Source organism: Solanum lycopersicum, chromosome 8 (genome assembly GCF_036512215.1).
Source record: "Solanum lycopersicum chromosome 8, SLM_r2.1".
Classification (NCBI taxonomy): domain Eukaryota; kingdom Viridiplantae; phylum Streptophyta; class Magnoliopsida; order Solanales; family Solanaceae; genus Solanum; species Solanum lycopersicum.
This window is the reverse complement of record NC_090807.1, coordinates 65576120-65601587: the sequence shown is the minus strand read 5'-3', so window position 1 is coordinate 65601587 and position 25468 is coordinate 65576120. Positions and strand designations below refer to the sequence as shown.

The window sequence follows — 25468 nt, the reverse complement described above, 5'->3', positions numbered from 1 at the left end:
AGGGCGGTGCTTAGCATATAAAGTCTTCATTAAAACCCTATACATGACACCAACTAATCCAACTTTGATCCAATTAAATAAGCAGTTGGTATTTTAATTTGTTTTTATTTTCCGCTTGATGTAATATCTATATAAATGTATTGAAACTCAATTAAATTTAAATTCACGTATTTTATGACGACGCTCTCAACATGACATTTTTTCATTTTTAAAAATGAAAAATCTCTACATTAAAAATAAAGAAATCTCAATCATCCCTCCACAGCTCAGGTCAATACAAAATATTTATCTTGCGAAATATGTTTTGGTTGAAACTTTATGTGCTTAATTTTCTTTTTATAGAATAAAATACATTAGTGGCATTATTCTCAAGACTTTAAAATTGGATATGTGATGATATATAGTGGGGGAGCCCTGAATTTTATAATATTTGAGATTCAAAAAAACATATATTAGTATCTGGAAGTTGAATAAAAAGTAAGAAAAAGTTTTAAACCATATTTTATAATTATAACGATCGGCGCATATATATATATAAAAAGAATTGTCAATCATTTCTTAGTACAGAAAAAGTATGAATTAAACCTATATTATGCCAAAATATTTTTTAGCGGTAACAATTTAATTGTAGTGACAATTATATTTTGTAATTATAACGATTGGTATATATAGTATTTTTTTTAATAATTATTATTAGTGTAGTGATAATTATATTTTAGTATTCTTTCTTAATTCTGCTAAAGCCTATAATAACATTACAATTAATGACAATTAAATTATATCAATTAAAATTTGGCACTCTTTATAAATATACACATTGATTACCGCTTAAATTTTATTTTTATTATGATGGTAGTTGTGTGGGGTTTTAAGGCTATCAAAATTGCTCAACAATGGTGATCATCTACACCAAAAACAGTAAGGAAGCTATAGTAGGCAATTCAGAAGAAGCAGTTCAGAGAATCTGAATTTTAGAAACGTAAAACACACATTCTGTATTGATTATTTCAATATATATACAAGAGTGTGAAATTGGCATCGGTATCCAACTAAGCAAAATGAAATATGTGAAAATAACTAACTTTCTAATTTTCTAACAAACTTGATGTAATAGCTAACTAATAGTCTAACTAACAAACTATCTAATAGTAATCAATATAATCTTAACTACAACATAATTATATTGTTAATACCCCTCCTCAAGTTGGCAGTGATGATCTTACGGCCAACTTGTTAAATAATGTTGAATGTTTGACTCCAATAAGAGCCTTTGTGAGGATATCTGCTAGTTGTTCAGTAGTGGAAATGTGATGAAGTGAAATAAGCCCCTCCTGAAGTTTAGTGCGTACAAAATGGCAATCGACTTCAATGTGTTTGGTTTTTTCATGGAATACAGGATTGTGAGATATATGGATAGCGGACTAACTATCACAGAAGACAGGGATTGGTGAAGGATCAGATATAGTCAACATTTATCAACCTGTGAAGCCAAACTAATTCACCTACAACTTTCCTAAGGGATCTATATTCTGCTTTTGCAGAGGATAGTGAGATAGTTTCCTGTTTCTTTGATTTCCAACTGATTGGACTGTTTCCAAGTAAAACCAAATAACCACTGACTGATCTTCTTGAGTCTGGACAGGATGCCCAGTCTGAATCACAATATGCTTTGATTGAGCAATCAGGATCTCGGGATAAATAAAGGCCCAAGGTTGGATCTTGTTTCAAGTACCTAAGAAGATGAAATGTTGCCTGCAGGTATGGATTTCTGGGGTCATGCATGAATTGACTCAGATGTTGAACACTAAATGCTATGTCCAATCTAGTGTTGGTAAGAAAATTCAATTTCCCCACTAATTTTCTGTAATATGTGGGATCAGGTAATGGAGTTCTTTCTTTGGCTCTTAACTTGATATTTGGATCAAGAGGAGATGTAAGTGAACTATAACTAAAATAGTCATATTCTTTTAGCAGATCCAGTACAAACTTCCTCTGGGAGACAAGTACCCCTCCTGGTATGTCAAGTATCTCTAATCCTAGAAAGTAATGCAATCGACCAAGATCTTTGATCTTAAATGTGCCATCCAAATAGGCCTTTAATTGTGTAATCTCAATATTATCTGTACCTGTGAGGATAACATCATCAACATAGACTGCAACAAAAACAACTAAGGAACCAGACTTTCTGTAGAAAAGTGAATAATCATGATGTGAATGTACATATCCTCTGAGTGATACAGCTTCAGTCAACTTGGTATATCATTGTCAACTAGCTTGTTCGAGATCATAAAAATACTTATTAAGCTTGCATACCAAGCTTAAATCATCCACAGCAAGCCCTTGTGGCAATTTCATGTATACTTCTTCATGAAGATCACCATGAAGAAAAGCATTATTTACATCAAGTTGAAACATATCCCAACCTTTTTTAACAGTACATGCAATCAAAGTTCTCACAGTGGTCATTTTTACCAGTGGAGAATAAGTCTCTGTATAGTCTACACCAGCTTGTTGAGTGTAGCCTTTAACTACTAGCCTGGCTTTAAACCTTTCAATACTGTCATCATATTTGTGCTTCACTTTATACACCCATTTACATTCAATTGCTTGCTTTCCTGCAGGTAATCTCACAAGATCCCAAGTATTATTTGCACAAAAAGCATCAAATTCTTGTATCATGGCATTTTGTCATGCAGGACTTAAGGCTGCCTCCTCATAAGATGAACGTTCACTATCATGGCAAATGTTTTCAACCATTGCTTCGCTGATGGAGGCAATGTCATTGGGGGTAATGTGGTGATGTTTGTGAACAAGGCATTCAGAGAAAAAGCTTTGGGAATAGATTGTTTGGTAGAAATAGGAGTTTTTAAAGTAGGGATTGAACAAATGTAATCTTTCAAATGTGAGAGAATCTTACTTTCTCTTTGTGATCTTCTTTGTAGTATTGCAGGAGGAGAAGGTGATGAAGGATTAGGTGAATAATGCATATTGTGAGATGGAGAATGAGGATGAGGTGACAAAATTGAAGTAATAGGATGCACATCTGTATTTTGATTTATCAAAGTATTATCAAGCATTGAGTCAATACAATCATTTAAATCATTTGAAGAAACTGTTCCAGGAATAGAAGGAAAAATATATTTGTCTGAAGTTAAAGTGAAAGGAAATATATTTTCATGAAATACTACATCCCTAGACACATGTATCCTTTTTGTGGCAAGATTCATCACCTTATATCCTTTTGTTCCAAAAGGATAACCTACAAACACATGAGGAGTGGTTCTAGATATAGTTTATCCCTCTGAACTTTGGGTAGTGTAGGATAGCATAAACAACCAAAAAGATCTAAGTTGACTATAATTTGGCTTTTTCTTATATAAAACCTCATAAGGACACTTATTTTTCAGGTAGGTTAATGGGAGCCTATTTATGAGATGTGTTGTTGTAAGTATGCATTCTCCCCAGTATTTCATAGGAAGTTTTGATTGAAATAGGAGAGCTCTTGTTGTTTTCAATAAGTACTTATACTTCCTTTCCACTATGCTGTTTTGTTGGGGTGTATATGGACAACTCTTTTGATGGATTATACCTTTGGATTGAAAGAAAAGTTTTGTTTCATTGTTGTTAAACTCTAGTCCATTGTCTAATCTTACACCTTTGATTGTGGTTTGAAATTGATTTTTCTGCCATACTCACAAGTTTTTAAGAACTTGTAAGACATTATTTTTTGTGCTCAACAAATGAGTCCAAGTAGATCTACTAAAATCATCTACCATGGTGATGAAATATTTATAGTTGTCATGGGTAGGTGTATGGTAAGGACCCCATATATCAACATGAAGGAGTTCAAAAATGGAATTAGAGTGTATGACACTTTACTAAAAGGTAATCTCTCTTGTCTTGCCATAGGGCAAATTGTACACATCTAAAAGGTAATCTCTCTTGTCTTGCCTTAGGGTAAATTGTACACATAAATGGTTGTTTGTTTGAAAAACTGGCTGGAATTGTAGGTATTTCCTCATTTTTGCAAAAGACACATGGTCAAGTCTATTGTGTCACAGTAAGTCTACAACATGTTTAGTAGAGATAATATCAGAAGTGGAAGAACACACAAGTGGATCAGTACATTTATTTGTATCATGTAAAACTTTATTTGTAACCTTACTACTATTACTAGACAAAGAAGAATTGTGACTGCTGTGAGATGTACAGCAACATGTGGTGAATTTAGCAGGATTCTTCAGACATCTTGAACAAAGAAAATAAAGTCCTTCTCTGCTACTACCAAGCACCTGAGGCCTCTTCACTGAAGGGGCCTGTAGTAAACAAGAGATATTAGTGAATAAGACTATACAACTCATAGAAAGAGTCAATGAATGAACTGAAACTAGATTGTATTTAAAAGAAGGTACATATAATACATTGTGTAAAATAATTTCAGATGTGATCACTACATTACCAAATTCTGTCACCCTAACTTTATATACATTAGGCAAAGAAAAAAGCATTGGGTAAGGCATGGTTTAATGTTGGTTAATGAAGATCTATTAAAGGTTATATGGTTTGATGCCCCCGAGTCAATGAGTCAGCACTTGATTTAAAACATTCACATGAAGGATTACCAAAATCAATAGAGGAAGTAGGGGTGGGCATTCGGTATTTCGGTTCGGTTTGGTTTTTTTTTTTGGTTTTTTCGGTTTTCGGTTTTTGTAAATTGCGTACCGAATACCGAATCGAAATATATTTCGGTTCGGTTTTTGTTAATTCGGTTCGGTTTTTTATTTCGGCTTTTTAATGGACCTGTTTAGTGGGCTTTTTAAAATTTTAAACTTAACAATTTTTTCAATTTTTTGTTTGATTTTTCAACTTAATGGGCTTTGATATTTCAACTTAATGGGCTTTGATATTTCAACTTAGGGTTTCTTATTTTTTTTAAAAGGATTATTTAATATTAATAATTATTAAATATAATATAATTTATAAATTATAATATAATATTTCGATTTAAACTGAAATACCGAATTCCAAAGTAACATGTACCGAAAACCGAACTGAAATACCGAAAATACAAAAAATTAAACCGAATACAGAACCGAAAACCGAAATACCGAAATCGAAATTCTAAACCAAAATTTTAAAAAATTTCGATTCGGTTCGGTGTTTCGGTTTTCCGGTTTTTATGCCCACCCCTAAGAGGAAGAACAGACTACAATACTTGCAAAATTCACAGAACCAGCATCCATGTTTGAATTAGTTAAATCAGCTCCTTCAATTCGAAAATTCTGCAAAAGTTTCATCATATGATCATATTGATCTTTAGTGACTGTGGTCTTTTGTCTATGATTACCCTGTGAACAATCTTCTCCTTGTACAGATATCATATCATCAGAAGATCCATGCACATTAACTACAACTCTCTTTCCCATATATTCATGATTAATGTTCTGTCTAGCATGAGATCCATTATTCCTGTTAGCCTGATTGGGATATCCAATCAACTTATAACATTTTTTCCTGATATTTACTATCCTTTTGCAGTAACTACAAAACATAGCACTTCTATTGCTATTGTTACCTGAGTAATAGTTAGATCCTCCATAACTATTGTTATTTCCTGAAGTGTTATTATTTCCAGAGTAGTTATCATTAGAGAATGGTGTCTTGTAGTTCCTTCCCGTTGGTCCCTTAACATTATTGTTAGAAGAATTCACATTCAAAGAAATTGATTCCATAGGAATTCAATTAAAAGGTTTGAATTCTCTCTGCTTCTACTCTTGAATCAATAAAAAGAAAGTCTGCGCCATTGATGGAAGAGGATTCATCATAAGAATATTACCTCTTATCACAGTATACACTTCATTCATCCCCATTAAAAACGGTATCAAACGTCTATCCTGTTCTGCTCTATGCAACCCATTCATAGCTCCACAAGTCCAAGCACAAGAACATTGATTCCTTACATTTAAAGTATTCAATTCTTCTCAAAGTTTTTTCATTCTAGTGTAATAGACTGTGATATACAAACTTCCCTGTGTAAGATCATTAATTTCCTTTTGAATCCGATATAACTTTGCTCCATTCGTTTGATCATATCTATCTTCAAGTTCTTTCCAAAGCTCCACTGAATCATTAACATATTCTACACTATCTGAAATTTCCTTAGTGAGAGAATTTAAGATCCAGGAAGTTACCATATCATCACAACTCTGTCATTGACGTGACTGACTTGAATTTGCAACTGGTTTAGCACAGCTACCATCGATGAATCCGAGCTTGTTCTTCACTGACAAAGCTTGCATAACTCCCCTTCTCTAGGATTTATATCCTGTTCCATCGTATTGAACTGGAACCAGTACCATTTCAGGACTGTCAGAAGGATATATATAAAGAGCATTGTACGTATCACCATTAACAGGAGTTCCCTGTGTTGGAGGAACATTTTCAGAACCTGTCATGATAGAGAATCAACTAGAAAAAGAAACAAAAAATTCAGATCAGAAGCAACGAGAGCAACCTTGCTCTGATACCATATCAAAATTACTCAACAATAGTGATCATCTACACCAAAAACAGTAAGGAAGCCATAGTAGGCAATTGAGAAAAAGCAGTTCAGAGAATCTGAATTTTAGAATTGTAAAACACACATTCTGTATTTATTATTTCAATATATATACAAGGGTGTGAAATTGGCATCTGTATCCAACTAAGCAAAATGGAATATGTGAAAATAACTAACTTTCTAATTTTCTAACAAACTTGATGTAACAGCTAACTAATAGTCTAACTAACAAACTATCTAATAGTAATCAATATTCTGTTAACTACAACATAATTATATTGTTAATAAAGGCTTTTATGAATCTTCTTAGAGTTGGAAAAGGGGTATAACATGAGTTTTAATTTTGGATAATTTACGTATTTAGACACTTGTCAAAAAATAATTTTATATATATATATATATATATATATATATATATATATATATATATATATATATATATATATATATATATAAAAGTTTGCCTATTATTATTATTATTATTCCCATCTAATTTTAGTCAACTCCTTAAAATGGGCCAAAAGAAAACAAGACGCCCTTTAAAGGTTGCTTGAGGGAGCCCAAATAATGGCCCAACCCAGGGCTATTTAAAATTTTAGCCACTTTTGGATAGTTATTTACAATTTAGTCAGATTTGACGAACTCCAGATCAAAAGTTTTGAATTGTAAAAACCTAAATTCAGATCGAAAGCTCGAAGTTTCAAACTTTGGATCAGATTTGAAATTGTTTATAAAGCGGCTAAACTTTAAAAGTATTGTCGGCTATTTTATTAAATAATGATCATAAAAATAGTTGTTTTTTGCACTTCACCTATCATATATTTTTTTCTTTCTCATTATGTTAGTGTTTTTTGGTATGTTTTATTTGACGTGCAATTGATCTTTAATATTTCATTAAACGTATACAAGTATAGTTTGTTAGGACAAGTTTTATAAAGTAAAAAATATATTTTTTTTTAAAAAAAAATAAAGTGTTTGATCAAGTTTTTAGAAAGACGAAAAAAGAATTTTGATAATAGTATAAGCTATTTTAAAAAGGAAAAAAGTATATTTTTCTTTATATGTTTATTATAGTCTTGGTTGAGTTCAAATCACGTTTTAATATTATCAAAAGTGTTTTTCTTCTAACAAATGAATACGATTTAAAATAAATCGATTCGGAAAGTTTGACCGAACAAATTATCAATCTGGTACCAAATGATATATATTTTATGATCAAATTTCTTGGTCCATTAAAGTGATTGAGGTATATATTATAAAATAGGTATGCATTATTGGACAAACATAAAATTAAAACAAAAGATTATTGGGCCTATCTAAAAATTGATTGTATAATAATATCATTTACATCACAAAATTGATAAAATTGACAATACCACATCCATGATATGAAAATGTTTTGAATCATAGAGTTGGGGAGATAAATACAACAATTACACAACACCAACTTAGGCAAATTGACATCACCTATGATTCAACAATAGAGACTACTCAAACCCACACTTCGACAAAAAAATTAATAAGAGACCATCACACTACACAAACTTTAGCCAGATCGACGACGGTAGCGGGATGAACGTATTTTTCATTTTTTAACAAGTTTTTTAAAAAATAAGAAAAATATTTTTTCTAATTAAAATAACGAAAATAATTTTTTTATAAGTAACATTTAAAGTTCATTATTTCTTCCCCCACCAATCCAACCCCCACTTCTTGATCATCCCATCTTCTACCACACTCCGACCCAGTCTAACATCTCTTCACCCTCATAAAAATTTATTAGATTATATAAAAATACTTACGGAATACTAATTTTTTGCTAATTAACCAAGCATTTGAAGAAAAAAAATAATTAAAAATCCGACCTATTTTTCAAGAAAAAATATTCTCCTTCATATCAAACACATTGTCTTTTATTCTAACTAATTGGAAATGGAGAAACTACCAATAGGGAGTAATTATCTGATTCTCTCTTTAATAAGCCCTACATAATATAAATTTGATTTTTTTTCAATCAATATATACAAATAACATACGGTTAAAAGAAGGTTTTGATTGAACAACTACTAGGGGTATCATGGCCTTAACATGAGCCTTTATTTCTTAACAGATATCTCAAGTTTGAAAACGATTCAAAACTTCAAGAGAATAAATACACTACTATAAAGAGGTGAATCCATAGTTTATATCTAAGTCAAAATCTTAAATTCATACTATCAACCCGTTACATTTTTAAAATTACAGATTCAAATTAACTTCTATTTTCTTAAAATTATATTGTTGTAACATATCTACACTCAATGTCGAAATTATGGGGATTATATAGGCATAATTCTACATTATTTATCAATATGGATTGTGGTACACTGGTGGAGCCGTTTCATCTTTAACCAGAAGTTTCAAGTTTCAGTTCTGAATATGAAAAAAATCTTATTAGGAGCGTTACCCCTGAATGAACCTTTGTAATGAACGACCCAAATTTTGTCAAGGGTGAGCTCCAGACACCACCAGATGATAAAGCAAAAGAAAAGAACTCTATATGATTGTAGGAGAGAAGCACAAATTCACGTGAATCCACACCTTTCTACCTTAGATAACTCATTGAAAAAAATATTTTTTTCTTAAATTGATTTTTTGTTTGCGTAAATTTAAAATTATTAAATATCGAATATTAGATGATTATAAAAGTTTTTTTTTTTTAAAACAATGAACATGAAAATGAAAGGTGGGCACTATACCATTTAAACTTTAGCACTTAAACAAGCTTATATGTTCTAAGAAAAGTGTTTTGTTGTTAAAAGTAGGAACAAGAGTTCATGGGCTTTGATGAGAAGCAGCTGTCGGACTTTTATCCATGGGGCCCAATGACAACTATTCAAACTATCAAACTTAACAGCCCATCAATCGTATTAAAATTTGACTATTTCAAATTTATATCGCGTAACATCTTATTTACGAAAAATACTTTCTATCAAGAAATTGGAGTAATTCATTTTGTGTTTTGATTAATTTATTTGAAAAATATAAATATTTTTATTTCCCAATATTATAAAGTCATTTTATGTTTGAATATAGTTTGACCAAATACCTCAACTTTTTGAAATAACTTATTTTTTTAATAAAAAACACAAACATTTAACTTCTTGGAAATTTGGTCAAATAAGCTATTAGTTTTCTTACATTCAGAGATTACAAATTGGATTTTATATATACATATGAAATTATTTATAGTATCAGTAATACTATATTCGATATAATTTTATAAATAATATTTTAAAAAATAAGATATATGCAAATTTCATCCTTATTTATATGAGAAAAAAATATTATATACGATATTATCAACTCAAAGAAATAATGAAATCATTTATTAGATAATTATATTATATATGAATCTTTTGTTTTTGTTACCATTAATAAAAGACCTCCAACACATTTAGAAATAGAAAAAAAATATTTTGTTGGTATTATTGGTAGCTTACTAGAAAATGGCAATAGAGATCGATAAAGATAATAATGAAATGATAAATATGTTTTAATTTTTAATTAGTGCTTTTAAATTTGAATTTTATAGATTTAAAGTTACTTTTATTAGAAAGCACTTTACATTTCAAATGTTAGACTTTCCTCAACATAAATTTTAGTTTAGTTAAATTTTAATATAATACTAAATATCTAATAAAAATAAAAGATAAAAATTGACAAGTGGCCGATTTCTGACATATATACATTGTTAATATATAAATAAATTAAATTCTATTTTCATCTATTAAATGCAGGTGACGCCGTAAATATATCGACTTTTAATTGTTTGAACTTTTTGAATTTTCTTAAATGAATAAAAAACTGCATATAAATTTATTAAAAAGATGCAAAGAAATATATTAGCCACCAATTTATACATGCCGACATTGTCGTCCAATTAAAATAATCAAAAGAAATAAAATGAAACTAAGACTATTTTGTATTTTATCCGTTTTGAGGCTATTTTGTATTTTATACTTTTATTATTTAGTTATATACGTACTAATTTTAATAAGTCATAAAATTGTAAGTCAATTTTAATTGAGCTATCATAAAAGTTAAGTATAATTATACAAAATAGAGTTTGAGAAGCGTATGTGCGCAGATCTTATTAAGCAATTTAAAAATACATACAAAAACTTTTTCAAAATTTAAAACATAAAATATCTAATTAGCACTTTAATACATATTTGAATATTCAATTTACATATAGTATCATATTCCGGATATATCTAACTTTCATATAGATCACATATTTAATTCAACATTTAAATTTTAATATATTTTTCTTAAAATCTATAATAATTTTTTTTTTAAAAAAACAGAAAATCTGAAAAAGTAATTACACTCAAAGTTTGTTTCAAGGAAATGCCACCTACCTCTAGTAGTAGGAAGCACATTAATAATTGTTTGGACCATATTCTAGCTCATGAGAATTCTACTATCGATAATAAATTTTTTTAATTTAATTAATTTTTAGAGTGTCTGCTTTAAATAGATCGAACTAGCTTTAGAGGTTAGGAAGAAAAAAGAAAAAGATCTATTTATTGTGTGTATGAAATTTTTTTCTTCCCTTTGGGACCACCTTGAAAAAACACAATATTTTTCTCGTTTGTCAAATGTATTAATATATCTTTTTATTTTTGTGATTTTAAACATATCGAAGCAGAATACTATAACAAAAAAAAAATAATTTTTTTTTTAAACGGAGAGATAATAGTATTTATTAATACGAGCAAACACGCCAAAACAGAAGGACGAGGCACGTGAAAGCAGCGTGGGTTAATCCTACGTGGCGTTCTATAATTGGCTAGCCACATAGGACCTTTCGTACGGACCGATGTTGACATTTTAAATAAAAATCTTGTACGGACAAAAATAAATTTTGAACTCCTGGTGTTCCTTTTATAGAATTTTCAACTAAAATAGCACTACGTGTGTCTTAATGTTGTCCATATATGAAAATAATATTATTTTAATAAAAAATTATGATATTTTCTTTCATTAATTTATTATTATCGATAATTATTTTCAGATCAATCATCCGAAATGTAATATAAGGATTGCTTTCTTTTCATCTCTCGAACTTTGTAATTGTGAAAAAAACTTATTACTATGTCATATTTTGTCCGTCTCAAATTACCTATTCTTTATAAATTATTAAGTCAAAATAGTCTTCTTTCTTCTTTCCATTTTAGCTTTAGTAATTATTGATTTTTGAGACTACAAATACATAAAATTATTTAAAATGAAAACCTTAGTCAAGTAAAGAAAAAAAAGTGAAATAACATTTTTAAAAAAATTACTCCCCTTTTGAACTTGTCAAAAGATAAATAAAATATATATTTTATATTATGTCAATAAATTATTTTGAAAAGTACAATGATGTATGTAAATAATTATTTTTAATTGGCAGGGTCCCTTTCGTTCTTACTTGGCAGTTGACACTTTGACACCAACAATTCAGATATTAATTTACCGTCAATGAATGGCCAAAAGTAACAACACCGATTTTTATTTGAATTATTATTATATTTATTTAAATATATTCCAATTATTAGTTTTTTGTTCTTCTTATTTGAAATACAATAATCGCTCGAGTAGAAAATATGAACAATTGATGGTTTGAGATGTGTTTTAATAATTACAATTGATTATAGTTCGAGAGAGCTCACACATTTAATAGATTAAACTTAAAACTCAAATAATAAAAATATTTTAGGTGTGTTTTTGACTCTTCACTCCTTCTTCTTATATCCGTATGACAAACAAACACACATCTTAAAATATGCTCAAAATTTAAGAAATAATTTAATGAGAAAATGTACAATTGCTCTCTCAACCTATGTCTGAAATTCCAGAAACACACTTATACTATAATAGGGTCCTATTAACCTCCTGAAGTTATTTTATTAGTAATTTTCTAATCCCTTTTTACCTACGCGGCACTAGTTTGTTGGGCCCACAAGATAGTGTCACGTAGGTCAAAAAGGGGTAAAAAATTATTAATTAAATAAGTTCAGAGAGGTAATAGGACCTTAGTATAGTATAAGTATGTCTTTGAGATTTCGGACATAGATTGAGGGATACTTGTGCATTATCCTAATTTAAATAATGAAATATGATTAATATTATGAGACAGAAAATATTGAATATTTAAACTCATTGAATCTAATTCAAACCTTTTTGTTCAGATATTCAAATATTATTTTATTTAAGATAAAAGGGGAATCTTGAGATGATCTTTTAATTTCCAAATATCTTAAGTTCCATTATTTGAGATAAACTTTTAATTTGAGTCATTATTTTAACGTGATAAATTGTCCCTGATAATGACTTCTATAGCCATTTCTGAAAAAGAGTATTCTGAATATTGTAAGTACATATATGATATAATAACTACCTATTTATTTTTGTATTTTTTTTAAAAAAAATAAAATAATAAAAAGATGGTATAATTGTCAAGCACCAATTTCATATTTTCGAAGTAAAAAGTAAAATTTTGATGTGCAATGAAGATACAACAATAAAATTAATTGAGTGATATTTATATAATATTTGGTTCTTCTTCAATTTTATTTGTGTGAGCCTATTTATATTGTCTCGAAAAAAAACGTAAATTACAATGTAAAAAAAAGGGAAAATATTGAATTTCGTTTAAAGTGTGTGAATGGTATTTATTTGGAATCGTAATAAACTCAATTAGGTTTATACATCCACAATTTATTATTTTTTAAAATAGGAATTTGTTCAGCTTTATTGCATTTTCTTAATTTTGATGTATATAAATATATATAAAACTTAATTCATTAAATAGTTGTCGTAGGAACCATACATATATATGGTTCAATAATTTTGGTAAGGAGGAGAATCGAATCTTTATCAACCAATATTGACACACAATTCAAATTATGTATTAACATGAGTTCAATAATTTTGATCGAACTGTCTCTCTAAGTTTAGAGAAACTCCCAAAATATCTATAAAAATATAATTACGAACATAAAGTGCATATAACTAATTCCTGGATTTGTCTCTGTTTACAAATGAAATGAAAATTCAGATAGTCAATCAATTAAACAACTAATAAATATTCAGATAACATATTTTTATTTATATTGTTAGTGTATATAATTAATTAAACTTAAAATAATATAATACAACGACCATTTGATAGCTAATTAAAATTATTCATTTAAAAGTAAAAATAAACCTATCGAACTGTTTAAACAGTATATTACTTATGTATAATTTAACAACTATATAACTCATCTCTAAATCCGCTATCAAACTTTCCCCCTTAGGGTTTTTGGTCAATACACCAATAGGGAAGTATGAAGATTATTTTTTATGTGCTGTCAATGGTCCCTACATGGGCATCTCTGCTTAATTATAATTAAAAAAAAATTATTTTTTTTAAAAAAAAGTAATAATAATTAATAATTTCCCCACTTGTTGCCTATCATAGAGACTCACTTATATTTTCTTTTTTTGGAGCTGTCAGTTTGTCTAATACAGTGCTTCTTTGCAAGTTTTACCAAAAGAAGAAAATATATGAGGTTTTTGCTTCTTACAAGTCTTTCCTTAATCATTTCCCTATTTATATCTATTTTTTTTTCTTAGTTGTGTCAACTCAAACAAACCAAAAATTGATAAAAATAGAAAGAAAAAAAAATATGCCATTTTCTTTATGGTTTTTTTTTAGGGTTTTTGATCCTTTGAACCAATTTTTTTTTTCTTTTAATATATCATCTAGATCTGAAAACTCAAAAGCCAATATTTTCTTGAATTTTCACTTATAGAATCTTGATTTTTTTTTTTGAATTTGTAATTAAAAAAAAATGGTGAGAGGAAAAACTGAGTTGAAAAGAATTGAAAATGCAACAAGTAGACAAGTGACCTTCTCAAAAAGAAGAAGTGGGCTTCTAAAAAAAGCATTTGAGCTTTCAGTTTTATGTGATGCTGAAGTTGCTCTTATTGTTTTCTCTCCAAAAGGAAAGCTTTATGAGTTCTCAAGTTCCAGGTACATATTGTTATTTCTTTGAACTTATTTATTGTTTAAACGAATTGCACCTGACAAAGGGCTGAATCTAAGCGGATCGTATGGCAGCAAGACTATACTCTTACCATGTCATGTAGGAAATCGATGTTTTGTTTGTCTTTGATATCATAATTGTATGTGGATATAACAATATCTAAAAAGGGATTTTTTAATTTCAAGAATCTTGTTTTGGTATCCAACTTGTAGCTCAATTTAGGAATTTTATACATTTTTTCAGAAAATTACATACAATAAATGTATAACAAGTACCAAGTACAATGATCACTTGCTTTATCTGTCCAATAGGGTCCCTTATTTTTCTGCCTAGCTATTTGTTTTGTTAACTTCTCTTGATTCTCTATATAATTTAAGTCCTTTAAAATATAATCAAAAAAATAATTTGTTCTTTTAGGGATTTCATGTGTTATAGTCTTTGAAGTATTATTTCCATCGAATCCTTTGCAGACGATTTAAATACATGATGAAATATTGTAAATGAACGAATGATTTTATTGTCACGATCCACTGAGATTCAAGCTTTGTTTTTAAGAGAGATTGTTTTGTGTATAGAGGTGTGTGCCAATGCAATCTATTAATTTTTTTGAATGATTTATATGTTGCTACTATTTGGCAATCTTGATAAAGCTGAACCTTGTACAAATTCTAGATGACTATATGTATATTACAAGGGGTAGTTCATCAAAACAAGAGAACAAAAAGTATGATGTATGTGGAAATTTTTTACTTGGGAGTAGTAGTTAATTCCTTTTTATTTTTTAGTACAATTAAAATGAAGTTCAAACTTGAAAGTTGAAATGAGATTGTACTTGCTACAAATTTGTTGTTCCCAATACCCCACCAACTTTTGCCTGATTTTGGAACTTATAAATGGAAGTGGATCTTTAATTTTGCTAAAACTTTTCAATTTAGTTGTTATTTGAGTCGAGTGTTTATTCAAAATAACTTTTCTAACTTCGTAAGGTAGAAGTAAGACTATATACATATAGACTATTCTTTTCAGACTATATTTATGAAATTATACTGAGTAGATCATGTTGTTGTTGTAAATAGTGAAGAGTACTGCACTTTTTATTTATATGATACTGATGCATATACTATTCTATAGTATTTTTTTTACTTTACCTAGCTAATATACTATTTATACAACCAAATCTTCAGAATTTCTGGTGTTAGAAAGTGCAATAGCATTAGTGTCATACTTGCTTCTTTTTTACTCCATTTCCTTACTTTGATGTATCTTTTGATTCATTAATCATATTATGAAATTATATCTAGTTAATCAAAAGACCAAAGTTATCGGAACACTTCAAAAATATCAACAGATGCATGTCAGATCCTTCAAAAATATAGGAATCACACGTGTGCCATACAAGATACAACAGTTTTGGATAGTCTACACAACATTAGGAAAAAACTATATCCGATTCTCCTTATTCAAGTTCTAGGAATTTCATGTTCCATGAAATTCAAACATCTAAGAAACATATTGATGACCTTTTGTGATGTTCCAACATGTAAGGAACATCATTTTATTGTTGTATGGTACAACAAGGTCATTCTAAGATAGTAAATTTGTTGGGTAACACCAATGTCTTAGCTATTCTGACCCGAACATGATACTTGCTTAATGAATCTAGTGAAGAAGTAAAGTTATATATTTACTATCAACTTATAACTTTTAACATAATAATATGTCGTAGGAGTAATAAAGAGTCAGTTTGGTTCAAAGACTAGTTATACAAGAACTTAAATATATTGTAATTGTAAGAACTAAAATAGTTGTATTAATGACCAATTTGACTTTGTCCTAATTAAGTTGTTGGATAATATCTATTAAAATCAGATGCTCTTTAGGTGAGTCATCAGTTGCTAGTGTATTAGAAAGAAAAAAAAATCTTTATGAAAGTCTTATCTCTTAACATGATTCGAATGAAGGCTGACCGCTGAGCTACTTTAAAAGGTCGAGCATATGGTTAGTGAATTGGAATTACTATAGCTTATAGCTGGCTATAGCAATAGGAAGGCCTAATTAAAAGATGCATGAATATATATCTTCCCTCACACTGTGGAGAGTTAACTCATGATATAATATAAAATAAATTAAAACGTAACAAGAGAGGACAGTTTGATATACAAAATATCTTGCTTATCTCAAGACTTAAGGAGGACTGCAAAGTGATATAATATACTATCATATATAGAAAATAAAGGTCAAAATTTGAGATAAAGCAGTTTGATCCTATGGTCACTAGTTGGCAGAATCTCTTAATTACAAGATAAAGAAAACATATAATCTTCTAATAATTTAAACTTTTAAGGTGTTTGGAAATCCTTAGATAATATGCTTAATTTAGTAGTTATTATAATTTTTTTTGTCTATATATATAGAGAGAGACAAATATATATGTTGTGTGAAAGAATCTAAAATACTCAATAATCTAAAATACTAATTACCAAAGTTTGCAATATGTGATTTGAGAAAAGTATACTCTCTTGTATATAAATTAATGCAACCAAATAAAATTGCATTTGATCTCCATTTTACATGCATGATTTCCTTTGATAATGAACCATTCAATCATGATATGGCCACAAAGTAAAAAGATTAACCATTTTCATACTTTTAGAGGTATTATGATTTAGCCCGAAAAGAAAGGAATAGTTCATTCCACAAAATAAATTTTTTTTTTTACGAAATACACATAAAGTTTTTCTAGTAACTTAAGATTTGAGGAATCTTGCTATAGCCGAACACAAGGAAAGATAATTCAAATTGAATTTCTTAAAACCCTTTTATTTGCGAGGATCCTAGTTACAGTTAGGGGTGGAATGGAAGAAAGGTGTCATTCTCTTAATATACATAATGATATACATAAGGATTCACTATGTAACTCATTAGAGGCTCGAGAAAAAAAAAGATGTGTTCAAATAAGTTAAAATATTACTTTTAAAATTTTCCTTTTTTTTTCAAGTTCAGTTAGTTAGACTTGTATCCTGAAATGTTTCCACATGTTGTCTTTCTCTCATGACAATATCTAGATTCTCGATTCAAACTCTTCATTATTGTGTAAAAGGATGGAGCAAAAAAGAAAGAAAGGATCAAAATATCACGGGCCACACAAACAAAAGAGATAGGATAACTAGAATTATATTGAGGTCATACCAGCAAGAAAACAACAAGAAAATATCTTCCCTAACAACATAACCTTCAATAAGAGGTGCACTTTGAAAGTTTGTATGATTGAAGTTTAGTATTCAATTTTTCTTTTAAATAATCCTAAAAAAACTTTAAACAAAAATAACGGAAGTTTTGGCTTTGTCAAGCTACACTCTAGTAAAAACGTCAGAAATTTGTTATTTAAATTTAGGCATGAATTTTTGTAACTTTAGTTACGACAACATGAAGCTGGTTTTTAAGCGCCTAAACATGCAAAAAATTTATAAGAACCTGTGACTTAAATAGAGACTCTAAAATTGACTATTGTTTGTTCTTAGCCACCATTTGGTAAATATAACACTGGACAAAAATACTCTCAGATAAACTATGAAACTATTTCAACATATGTTATTGGATTTTGAAATTTTGATAGGTGAAATTCTATCATAATTTATTGAAGTTTCAAATCTCAAAAATGATTCATGGAATTCAAACATCCGTGATTGATTCATGAAGTTTAAACTTTCACAATTTAAGTGTGAAAATATGTTGAAATTTCAAACTCTACATTTCATTGATGTGTCCAAATCTTTATCATTTCAAACTCATGAGATGATTGATGATCAAGTTCAATTTTTTTACAATGCAAGTGTGAAACTTTTTGAAGTCTTTCAATGTTTAAATTAAGAAAATTTTCATCAAAATTTAATTTTTGTAATTAAAATACTGAAATACAAAATAATTATGAAATACTAACTAAAACATAATTAATTAACTGTCCAAAAATGACTATTTGACATTTTCTCTAGACAATCTAACACCCCCTTGCACGCGAAAATTTAATTTACTAGAACTTGGATAAAAAATTAAAACATAAAATGAGGATTATATTAGTTCAATATTCCTGAATGATTTGTGGAGTTCAAACTTTCATCATAAAAATATGAATTTCAAACTCCATAATTCATTCATGGTGTCCATATCTTTATCTTTTCAAACTCATGACTCATGAGATGATTGATGAAGTTTAATTTTCAGAATCTAAATATGAGTTTTTTAAAAGTTATTTCAGTATTTTTACTAGGAAATTTTCACCAAATTTTAATTTTTGTAATATAAATATTGAAATACTGAATAATTTTGAAAAACTAATTACTAAAAACTTAATTAACCATTCAAAAATAACTATTTGACAATTTCTCTAAATACTCTAACAACCTCTTGCTCGCCAATTTACTAGAACTTGGATAAAAATTACACTATAAAATGAGGATCCAGTATCTGATAAAACTATTATGAGAGATTTACTTAGAAGGTCATCCTGTACAAATCCTTCAATCAAGGTTTACTACAAGTCTCACTACAATTCACATGTTGATTCATTAAATTTAGTTGATCAAACCTTTACTTACTTTCACCTAAGTTTTCATATTAGTCATAAATTGATCATTTGGGTTTGGATCCATAAACTATGACAATGGTGAACCATCCATTCATGATTTGGCCACAAAATAAAAAGATAACCATTTGCATACTTTTAGAGGTATTTTTTCCTACTCAGTCATGATCTAGCCCGTAAAGAAAGGATATAATTCATTCCACAAAATCGAAAATTCTTTTTTACGAGAAATAAATAAAATTTCTATACAGGTCTAGATTTGAGGGATCATGTTATAGTCAAACACAAGGGAAGATAATTCGAATTGAATTTCTTAGAACGCTTTTATTTGCAAGGAGTCCTAGTTACAATTGGGGGTGGAGTGAAAGTAGGGGGTCATCTCTTACTATACACAATGATATACGTAGGGATTCACTATCTAACTCACTAGAAGCTTGAGAAACAACAAAGATGTGTTCAAAAAGGTTAAAATATTACTTTTTCAATTTTTCATTTTTGTTTTTCAAGTTGAGGTGGATAGACTTATATCATGAAATGCTTTCATATGCGGTCTTTCTCTTATGATAATATCCAGATTTTTTGTTCAAACTCTTTACTATTGAGTAAAAGTGATAAGAGTATGAAAAAAAAAAGATCAAAGTATCATATGCTACACACAAACGAAGATATAGGATAACTAGAATTATATTGAAGTCGTATCAACAAAAGAACAACAAGAAAATATCTTCCCAAACCAAATCTCCTTCAATAAGAGGTGCACTTTGGATGTTTGTATGACTGAAGTTTAGGTATCCAATTTTTCTTTTAAATAATCCTATATTAACTTTACAAAAAAAGATGAAACTTTTGGCTTTGTCGGGACACACTCTAGTAAAAATATCAGAAGTTTGCTAGACACGAATTTTTGTAACTTTAGTTACGATAAAATGAAGTTGATTTTAAAGCGCCTAAACATGCAAAACTTTTATAAGCAACTATGACTAAAATAGAGACTCTAAAATCGACTATCGCCTCTTATTAAACACCATTTGGTGAATATAACATCTGGACAAAAATACTCTCAGCTAAATCACGAAACTATTTCAAACATATATGTTACCTTGTTGTCTTTTGAAACTTTGATAGGTGGAACTCTATCATAATTCTTTGAAGTTTCAAATCTCAAAAATGATTCATGGAATCCAAAAATTCATGAAGTTCAAACTTTTGCAATCTAAATATGAAAATCTGTTGAAATTTCGAACTCCAAAATTCATTCATGGTGTTATCATTTCAACTCATGAGATGATTCATGAAGTTTAATTTTTCACAATTTAAATGTGATTTTGTAAAAGTTTTTCAGTGTTTCAATTAAGAAGTACATCAAAATTTATTTTTTGTAGTAAAAGTACTGAGTAATGAGTAATTTTGAAATATTAACTAAAACTTAATTAATTAACTATCCAAAAATGACAATTTGACAATTTGTCTAAACAATCTAACATCCCCTTGCACGCCAAAATCTAACTTACTAGAACTTGGATAAAAATTTAAAACATAAAATGAGGATTATATTAGTTCAATATTCATGAATGATTCGTGGAGTTCAAACTTTCATAATAAAAGTATGAACTGAAATTTCAAACTCCACACATTTATGATGTCCATCTCTTTATCATTCCAAACTCATGACTCATGAGATTATTGATGAAGTTTAAATTTTCACAATTTAAATATGATTTTCTTTTGAAGTTTTTCAGTGTTTTAACTAGGAAATTTTTATCAAATTTTAATTTTTGCAATAAAAATACTGAAATACTGAATAATTTTAAACATTAACTAAAACTTAACTAACCGTTCAAAAATTAACTATTAGACAATTTTTTCAAACATTCTAACAACCCGTTGCTCTCCAATTTACTAGAACTTGGATAAAAATTAAAACATAAAATGAGGATCCAATATCAGATAAAGCTAGTACGAGAAATTTGTTTAAAAGTTCATCCCGTACAAATCCTTCAACCAAGATTTAGTACGAGTCTTACCACAACCCACACATTAATTCATTAATTTTAGTTGATCATACCTTTACTTCGTTTCACCTAAGTTTCCATATTAGTCATAAATAGATCACTCAGGTTTTGGTCCATAAACAATGACATCATTAGATCATTCTTAAACACGCACAATCACACAGTGTCAAGAGTCCTGACTCATCCCACTATTTATAAACTTGCGATTTTATGTTCTATGTATTTTCCTATGCCTAGGTTTCTTTTTGTTGAGTTTTATTTGCCCTAAATTTTTTTACCATAAATAGGTTTTCCTTGTAGGAAAAGGTTTTGGATTGACTAATTCTTTTCTTGTAGGAAAAGGTTTAGGACTCTACAAATAGAGGCATGTTCCTTCTAACTTAATTAGCATTCACAATGTAGTCTTAAGGGCTTTGAGAGTTTTGGTTAGAGGGAAAATTTTTGGGTCACAAGCTTGATATGTTATCACTTGTGTGAGCCTCCCATGTATTTCGACTGAATTGGTTGAGGTTGTTTCCCTCTATATTTTGTACTCTCATATTTATAGTGGATTGTTCATCTCCTTTGTGGATGTAGGTCGATTGACCGAACCACGTTAGTATATTTCTCGTTGTCTTCTTACTCGTGGTCTTTTGAGGTTTGCTTTGCTAGCTTCCGCATTTACACCTGCTTATTTCTGGTCCTAACAAGTGGTATCAGAGCCAGATTCAATGACGAAGTCAGGTTCAGTGGAGAAATTATTTCAGAGAGGTTTTCTGTGTCGAGACATAAATTTTGCAAAGGAGATTATGGAGAGGAGAAGCAAGTTGTTGAAAATTAAGTCAAGAAGGTGGACAAATTTATTTTGTCAGAAATTCAGGCCAAGGGGGAGATTTGTTGGGTTTTATTTGCCCTAAATTTCTTACCATAAGTAGGTTTTCCTTGTAGGAAAAAGTTTTGGGTTGACTAATTCTTTTCTTGTAGGAAAAGGTTTAGGACTCTATAAATAGAGGCATGTTACTTCTAACTTAATTAGCATTCACAATGTAGTCTTAAGGGCTTTGAGAGTTTTGGTTAGAGGGAGAATTTATGGGTCACAAGCTTGATATGTTATCACTTGTGTGAACCTTCCATGTATTCTGAGTGAATTGGTTGAGGTTGTTTCCCTCTGTATTTTGTACTCTCATATTTATAATGGATTGCTTATCTCCTTTGTGGACGTAGGTCGATTGACCGAACCACGTTAAATCTCTGTGTCTTTTGGTATATTTCTCGTTGTCTTCTTACTTGTGATGTCTCGAGGTTTGCGTTGCTAGCTTCCGCATTTACACCTGCTTATTTTCGGTCCTAACACTTTTCACCCTTCACTTGAGTGTTACACTCATATATATCATATTAAGAAAATATTCCATAGGTTTATATTAACTAAAAAAATTTCTTTTAAGACGAGGATTATTTAAAACCCTCATACCATGAGTGTTTCTTCATGTCTTCGTCTTTGGAATTGAAATTATTCACCTTGTTATAAAATAGTAATACTATTTATTATTCTTATTTTTATTCTGTTCTCATTATTTATTTATTTATTTATTTTAGTACAAACAAGACAATAGAACGCTATCAGAAGAATGAGAAGAGCCTGGGACGACTCAACAGAAAATTAACTGATCAACTAACCACTGAGGTATTTTCTTTTCAACCTTCGATGTGAGAATTAGTTCGCACACCTATACATATATATATATATATATATATTTATATATATTTATTCTATTCAAATTTAAATGTCTTATAATTTTGATGAATTCATGAAGCTAACGAAGCAGTCAAATTAGAAACTTATTTTGCATCCATCGCGGATTCTTTGTTTTTTTCTTTATCTTTTTTCCTTACATTAACCCATTTCACCCCGAGTTATGTACATATTTTATATATTAGGTGAAGTTCTAACATGAATTTCACTTTGAAAAAATGAAGATAATTTTGCGAATGATAAAAATATTTCAAGTTCTCTATTTTAAGTAATATTGATTTGAAAATACCTGCTTTTGTATTGATAGGTGTATATGTTGTTCACACTCTTTAACAATATTGTCATTGTATACTGTTAAATTCTTCTAAAAATGTGTAATTTTTAGAGAATTCGACACTGGTAAACAAGACTTTTGGTATGTTTGAAATACTAACTCTTTATTTTGTGTAGCATTTGAAAGAGGAAGTTGCAACCATGACTAGAAAGCTTGAATTTCTTGAAGACTCTAAGAGGTTAATTAATTGTCTCTTAGTTTTCATTGTAGCAAAATAATTAAATCAGCAAATTGTTCTAAAATATTTTTTTTGTGAATTATTTTCAGAAAACTTTTAGGACATGGTCTAGAATCTTCCACCTTTGATGAACTTCAAAAGGTAGAAGAACAGTTGGAAAAAAGTTTAAGCAACATTAGGGCAAGAAAGGTAAAAATCTATATATGCCTCAATCTTTAGCAAGTTAATTATAGTTCGTTTCGGATTAGATATTTAAAAGTAGTTGATAAGTACAAAAAATACGTTTTTATATTGAAGCAGTTACGTATTTGAATAAAAACAATGACAATTATTATAATAATAATGTACATACAGTTGTTGGTATAGTAATAAATTAGTTGATCTAACTAAAAGTGTTTATAAGCTGCACAGATATAAGTTTGAGTGGTGACTACTAACTTATGACTGATTTTAGCTTATAAACATCATAGATTTGATAAATTAAAAAGTGCTTATGGTTAGTGTCTCATTATATTTAACTATTTATCGCTCTCTTTAAATCCGTCTCGATATAATATTATACAAATGGATTAAATTGAGGGGCGGAGTCACTTTGGTACAAGAGGGTTCACTTGGACCCCCTTTGACTGAAATTTACATTATTTATACTTGGTTAAATAATTTTTAATGTATATATAATAGATATCGAACCCCCTTCGACTACTCCATGTGTTTATTTCTACGAATTTTAAACCCCTTATTAAAAATCCTAACTCCACCACTGATTAAACCTATATACAATTTTTGTTTGTTTATTTGTTTTATTTTGTTTCAGAATCTGTTATTCAAGGAACAGATTGCTCAACTGAAGGAAGAGGTAAATCACTTTTATATATATGATATATATGTATATCCATTTAAGTCAAAACTATTAATGCAATTGGGTTATAATACATATTTTTTCTCTTGTCTTAGGAAAAAATTCTATTGAAGGAAAATGTAGACTTGAAAAAAAAGGTGAGATATATATCACTCTAATTTTTTGCTTGCATATCAATGTTTCTAATATGTGTGTTTAATGTTTGGTTATGATTCATAAATGAAGTTGGATTAATGACTAATTATGAAAATATTCACAATCAAATAAATTCAGTGGAGATAAAAAGCACACCAAGTTACTTTTTCTTATTTGCATAAACATTCTTCTTTGATGGACATAAATACATAATCATATTATATCTAAGTACTTGTGTTGATAGGTGATAACATCTAGTACGGTATAATATAGCTGAGAACACATTTACTATCGATGAACATAGATACTGCTGATAGGAAATAATATGTATTATGTACATTATAAATTAGTTGAGATGAACACAAATATTAATATTGTTATTACTAGTTATACTAGAAAAGTATGTGAGATATTAAATGTTGAGAAGCCAAAATTGTGGCAAGTGGACTATTTCCCAATTGAATCCTTATTGTGAATTATAGAACAATTTTTTATCATGTCATTTTGTATAAACACTTAACTAATTACACTATGCTAGTTTATATTATCATTATTATCTTTCTTTTTTTTTTTAGTATATGGTCCAACAGTAATTACCACCATACTCCTTCGATTTCTGTTTCATATCATGTGATACTATTTAGAATGATGTCTTTTAATACGTAGTAATATTTTTACTTTAAAATTTCTCATTTTTTCTTAATAAAATAATTTATAGTTAAACGTTTTTTTTTGTTCAGTGTCAGGTGCTACCATTGACTTTAACACCAGTTCCTCTAGTAGAGAAAGATGTTGAAAGACAAATAATGGAAGTTGAGACAGAGCTCTTTATAGGACTTCCAGAGACTAGAAAAAGTTCATATTGTCCTAATTTAAACACACTACCTACATTACTTTAATTGTCAAAATTGTTGGGGTTTCAAGTTTTATATTAACACTGTAATTATAATTTATAGAGTTGTAATAATATAAACTACATTACTTAAATATAGTTTTTTTTTAATGTCTTGAATCATT

The 25468-nt window shown here is 28.9% G+C and overlaps 1 protein-coding gene across 1 annotated transcript; it reads left to right on the top strand.

The window, feature by feature from the left end:
- The first annotated feature begins 14052 nt into the window (after positions 1-14052).
- On the top strand, positions 14053-25463 carry LOC101250432 (agamous-like MADS-box protein AGL19). The gene is made up of 7 exons (XM_004245617.5): positions 14053-14606; positions 22789-22876; positions 23396-23457; positions 23547-23646; positions 24272-24313; positions 24412-24453; positions 25192-25463. The coding sequence occupies exons 1-7, from the start codon at positions 14425-14427 to the stop codon at positions 25348-25350; spliced, it is 675 nt and encodes a 224-aa protein (XP_004245665.1). The 5' UTR covers positions 14053-14424; the 3' UTR covers positions 25351-25463.
- The last annotated feature ends 5 nt before the right edge of the window (positions 25464-25468 follow it).